Source organism: Corylus avellana, chromosome ca3 (genome assembly GCF_901000735.1).
Source record: "Corylus avellana chromosome ca3, CavTom2PMs-1.0".
Lineage (NCBI taxonomy): Eukaryota > Viridiplantae > Streptophyta > Magnoliopsida > Fagales > Betulaceae > Corylus > Corylus avellana.
This window is the reverse complement of record NC_081543.1, coordinates 34,187,091-34,192,803: the sequence shown is the minus strand read 5'-3', so window position 1 is coordinate 34,192,803 and position 5,713 is coordinate 34,187,091. Positions and strand designations below refer to the sequence as shown.

The following is a 5,713-nucleotide window of genomic DNA, read 5'->3' as shown; positions in this document are numbered from 1 at the left end:
AGAATCCAACCTAAATGAACTTTTACCACATTTCTCATCTGGATTTTCCCATTCTTAAATATCGTGTACACTGCATAGAATGCCCACAGGGATCTGTGGGGAAGCCAGAAAGCAAAAGAAGTTCAACTTATAATTATTCATTTCTATCAGTTTGGTTTTCAAAATTCTCGTTATACAAAACTAGAACAATCTGTCATATTCAATGGCCAGGCCTCTGATATTTTAAAATTAAACTTTTCTCACTATAATTAAGTAGAGTTCGCACTAGGATGAAACTAATGTATCTCCCAATCCTACTAATGTATCTCCCAATCCTACTCCAAATGGAGGTTCAGGATAAAAACTAAATTGAATGCAGAAGCCCTATCCACTCATTTACTCAAGAATCTCTATGTTTCTTCCACAAGCATTTCCTATCTTCTCTTCAGCATATTTCTAACTAAACTATTCAACCGCATCATACTGTGCTTTGTGCTGCTAATGTACTTTTCAAAATCCCAATTGCCCCATTGAGCATCGTGTCGACATCGACCACTTGGTAAACAAATCAAATATAACATTGGGTATTGGAGAAAAAACAAAAAGAAGGCCAAAATACCTCCACAATTGAATATATATATATATAGTTTAAAAAAAAAAAAAAAAAAAAACCCAAAGAAGCACACACAAATTAGTCTTTCTCCGCACCTTGTCATTGACATTAGCGAAATTAAGTCTTTCAGTGTGTATGATATCCCCTCTCAGAGCTTCATAAGGCTGCTTCCCAACCTATTACCATCATTCAAAACCAAAATATTACCCATCACCATCAGACCACATTATTAAAGCAGAAGACACAATTTACCAACTCACTAAAGAAAACTAGAAACAAACATAGCTTTAGACCCAGAAAGTTATTTCCTTTTCCCCAAAACAAGCCACATACAAAGAATAAAACGGAGGGCTTGAAAGATGATTGACGGCGTTCCTTTAATTCCTTCTTCCTCAGCTTCGCCTTCAGCGCCTCCATCTCCACCTGCCAGCGCTCCAGTTTGGAAGGCTTGCTAAATCTGTAGCCCATTATAGCCTTTTCCCTTTCCATCTTGGGATCATAGGGACCGCTTAATTGAATGGGATAGGTCCAGACCCTTTCGATCAGGGATGAGTAGCATAGCGACCGAGAGGCAGTCGGGGGTTTGAGACGCTGAAGATTAGATAGGTGGGATGCGCCGTGGTGTGTAAGCGTCGTCAGGCAGCGTCTGGAGGCACACGCCATTGCCGGATGAGTTGCTTGTGGTTCAAGTGAGGAGATGGGTTTTAAACAAAAGAGGGTTTATAGGGAAGGACGGGGCTAAAATTCCTATAGCTACTATGCGGTTTTTTTCTTTTTTTTTGTAAGATAGTATACGGTTTTTAACATGTCAGTTAAAATATAGAAGAATAAAATGATAAATATCGAATTTTAATAAAATAAATATTGAATTGTTAAAAATAAATATAATAATAATAATGATTGATATGGTGGTTCAGTCACCCAGATCCGCCGGTCTAGGGTGGCCGAAATCACTACAGGTCAAACGGGGTGGCTCAACCAACATCCTTGGGCACCCGAAATTGGCTAGGGGTGGCTTGTCCAAAAGGGTAGCTTGGGCAACTCCTTTCCATTTTTTTATTTTATTTTATTGTTTCTAATAATTTTATAACTTTTTAAAAATTTAATAAGTATATGAATATGTGTCGATTTCATAAGGGTAATCTCGTGATTTTTTGTCAAATTTTGAACGAAAGTTAGACGGATATATCATATCCATTTTTAACTATTATAGTACCATCTGCAATACAATATAATACGATGTGACAAGAAATAAAATTATTAAATCACAAGAGATAAAAAAGTATTTAATCCTTTTTATTTTCCTATTGTTCGTAGTATTCGATGGCGGAGCTAGAAGTGGTGGCATTTTGTGGAGGAGAGGGCGGCAGCTTTCGATGATCATGAAGAGGGATTAAAGATTGTGTCGATAAAGTGAAGATGATAGAGAAAAATATAGTATTTTCAAGTTTATCATGTTTGGTGTTATACGTAAGTGTGCCATTCTCTTATTGAAGGGAACAAAAGTACGATCAAACTCCCTATAAAAATTATTCTGTCATAAACCTTTTTTTCCTCTCTCATATTTTCTCCATTAGTTTCATGTTTCTTCCGATCTGTTATATCCTCAAAGTTAAGTTGAATTATTTTTGACAAATATTGTCTTTAAGTCGATTTGTGTTTGAATTTTTTGACAAAACTTTATTTTATACCGAGAGCTTATATATACATGATTAAGATTGCATTTAAATTATATGAGGGACCGTTTAGTTTGCAGAATAGACCCTTAGATTGGATTAGCAAACACCAGGTATAGTTAGTCATTTGTTTGGTAATACTTTATTCCTGAAAATAGTCTATTTTTATGGGACTATTAATCTCATACACACAAAGTTAGCTAAATCACTCAAAAATAAGTGGCTTAGCTAATCATTTCTTATGAGATTAAATTAATCGTGTAAATTGCCACAAAAAACCCTACGGGGTCAAATTTTGTTCTCTCTCTCTCTGATTTTTCTATATTTGGTTCTCTCTCTTTTTCTATCTCTTTATTTCTCTTTTCTCCATCTCTATATTTCGTTATTTCTTTCTCTATCTCTCTTTCTCTGTTCTCTCTGATTCTTCAGGTACAATTCTTTTGCAAGTGCAAACCAAATGTTTCCCTGTATCGTTTCTCAATTTTTTTTTTTTTTTTTTTTAAATTATGTTTTTTGATTTCTTTTGATTCCCTATACCATTTCTCTCTAATTTTCTTCTCTCCGCCTCTCTATTTTTTTTTATTTTTAATTTCGGTAGCTTTTTTTTTTTTTTTTATTCTGTTTCTCCGTCTCTCTTCTCTGTACCATTTCTCTTTTTTTTTTTTTTTTTTTTTTTTTTTTTAACGGAGAAACAGAATCTACAAGGTTTTTATAAAATATAAATATATAATCAGTTTTTTTATTATTATTATTTCTTTTGATTCTCTGTACATTATCCAACTATATTTTTTTGATTTCAAGATTGAGTTTGATTATGTTTTCTCCAACTATAATTTTTTTATATAAATAACTTTGTAGCATAATTGCAAAAAAAAATAAAAAAATAAATAAAAATGCCACATACCTAACATAATTAAAAAAGAAAAAAAGAATGAAAGTCCTTAATAATATAAATTGTGTTTGTATTATAAGAGTATTTTAAGAAATTTGATCGCAATATAATTCCATTCACCAATATATTGCATTGTACCAAACTAAGGAATATGTTAACTAGTCTATTCCAGCGTTATAACCAAACAAAGAAATATGAATAGCTCATATATTCCACACTCTTCTATTCCCAGTAGTAGCTAATTATTTTCCCATGGACTAGACATTTCGTGAACCAAACGAAGCCTTAGAGTATTGGAATTGTGCTAAAAGGCTTAAAAAGTATTTTTAGTGCATAAAAAGTTGTGTTAGCAAAAGCTGGCATATTTGATAAAAAAAAATTTAAAAGTATTTATCTATATTTTTTATTTTAAAAATGGTCAAAACGCACTTTTAGTAGAAGCTTAAAAATGAAGCTTTTGCTGAATTTTTTTTTTTTTTTTTTAGACAGGACTGTTAGGTGTGGTTTGAGGAGGTGTGAAATGGTTAACGGTTTCGAGCCGAGTCACGTTTGAAGGGATCCTAGAGGTAACTCAATCGGCTGAGACCACGCCTAATGAAGTAGAGGTCACTAGTTTGAATCTCTCTCCCCCCCCTCTTGTATAGACATGTAAAAAGAAGAAAAAAAAAAATCCATTTGAAGAAAAAAGTTCCAATTTGGTAAAAAAATTTTGAAAACGTTTTAATGATTCAAAAATCCAAAAAATGACAAAAAAAAAAAAATCACTTTTGGCAAAAGCTTCATTTGTAAGCTTTTGCAAAAAAAACTCTTTTTGTCTTAAAAGCTATATTTTTTAAACACAATCTCAAATATGCTTTTAAAAGCTCTATTTCTCAAATGCAATCCCAAACATTGTGTTAGTAAGTAGAATTTTTAAAGTAAAAATGAGTTTTTTTTAGAAAAAACTTAATTTTAAAGATTTTCTCAAAAATATATTTTGGCAATTTTTAAAGTAAAAGGAAAAAAAAAAAGTATTTTTATAATTTGTTTATCAAACATGCCAGCTTTTAATTTCACCCAATTTTTAGATATTAAAAATGTTTTTTAACCATTCCTAAGGTAATCCCAATAAAACAAAATATTCTTTTAGATTCATAACAAAAAACCAACTTTTTTGGGCTATAAATAACGTTTACCATAAACAATTTTCAAATCAAGTAGATATTCCGTTTACACCAAACGTAGAAGTATTTCCAATTAAAGAGTTCAAAAAAGATTGACTCGAAAAGCAAAAGTTGCTAATAAGTGGTTAATTTGCTGTCATCTTATGTTGTTCCTTTACTTCAAATGTCAAAAGAGAGACTTCAAACGTGGTTAATTTGCTAATGTCTTGCAGTTTACTAATTTAGACTACATTTAATGTGTCTTTTAAATATTTATAGATACTTGACATTATTTTAAATGAATTTGAGGAAATGAGAAAATTTCTATCCTAAAAGAACTCCATCCTAAAATTAACCGGTTAATTGTTTTAAGAGAAGCAAATTTGTCCAAAAAAAGAAGAAGACAAAATTACTCATCTAAAAACAACTTACCGGTTTAATTAAAACAATCCCGATCCTTCTATCTAATAGTCTACTTCACATCAATAGGAGGCTCAAGCTATCATATATATATATATTTTTTCTTCAATTTTTTTTTTAAAATGTCCATATAATTAAAAAAAAAAAATTAGAATTTTACCCCTCTAATTTTTTATTTTTTATTTTAATTTTTCTCCTTCAAACTCTTAATGCTAGTTCCCCGTTCACATCAAGACACCCAAAAATAAAATAAAGGGGAAAATTCACTTTACTCCACTAAAATTTCAAAGGTTTTTCAATTCGAACCCTAATGTTTAAAAGTGGCAATGTACCCCCCTAAAGTTTCAAAAATTTTCAATTCAGACCCTCCGTTACTAATTTTCCTCTAATTGGACAGAAATCATCACACGTGCGTCTTACGTGAAATTTTGATGCCTTCTATTCTAATTTTATCCTCATTAAAACCTTTGAAATTGAAGGTAATTGCGTAATTTTATAGATTTTAATGAGAGTAAAATTGGAATAGATGGTATCAAAATCTCACGTGAAAGGCACGTGAGATGATTTCCGTCCAATTAGACGAAAATTAGTAACAAAGGGTCTGAATTGAAATTTTTTGAAACTCTAAGGGGGTACATTACCAATTTTTAGATATTAGGGTTCGAATTAAAAAACTCATAAAACTTCATGAGGTAAAGTGAATATAATCCTAAAATAAAATAAAATGGGGAAACTTCACTAAGACCCCCTGAACTTCTAGCCGATTTTGCAGACCCCCCTGAACTTCAAAAACTCTCATTTTGGACCTTTAAACTTCCATTTTCTCTCACTTTGGACCCCTCCGTCAGTTTTCAACGTTAGATTTAATGGTTTGACTTTTTTATACCCATTATACCCCTCGTTAAAACTACACCGTTTTGGATCCCTAAAAATTACAACTCATCCAGCCCAAAACGACGTCGTTTTTGGCATTAAATTTTTTTTTTTAAAA

The 5,713-nt window shown here is 31.5% G+C and overlaps 1 protein-coding gene across 1 annotated transcript; it reads right to left on the bottom strand.

Annotated features, from left to right (window-relative positions):
• Positions 1-54: 54 nt before the first annotated feature.
• LOC132174480 (uncharacterized) lies at positions 55-1,335 on the bottom strand. Its single transcript, XM_059586129.1, has 3 exons — positions 926-1,335; positions 652-768; positions 55-93 (listed from the first exon to the last, which is right to left on the bottom strand). The coding sequence occupies exons 1-3, from the start codon at positions 1,253-1,255 to the stop codon at positions 55-57; spliced, it is 486 nt and encodes a 161-aa protein (XP_059442112.1). The 5' UTR covers positions 1,256-1,335.
• Positions 1,336-5,713: the final 4,378 nt, after the last annotated feature.

What these genes read in the sequence shown, in the direction of transcription:
- LOC132174480 (XM_059586129.1), bottom strand. Translation starts at nt 1,255, where the DNA reads ATGGCGTGTGCCTCCAGACGCTGCCTGACGACGCTTACACACCACGGC. An exon ending in AGCCCTCCGTTTTATTCTTT is followed by an intron (nt 769 to 925) that starts GTATGTGGCTTG and finishes TGATGGTAATAG; the next exon opens with GTTGGGAAGCAGCCTTATGA. An exon ending in ATTTGTGTGTGCTTCTTTGG is followed by an intron (nt 94 to 651) that starts GTTTTTTTTTTT and finishes GCTTCCCCACAG; the next exon opens with ATCCCTGTGGGCATTCTATG.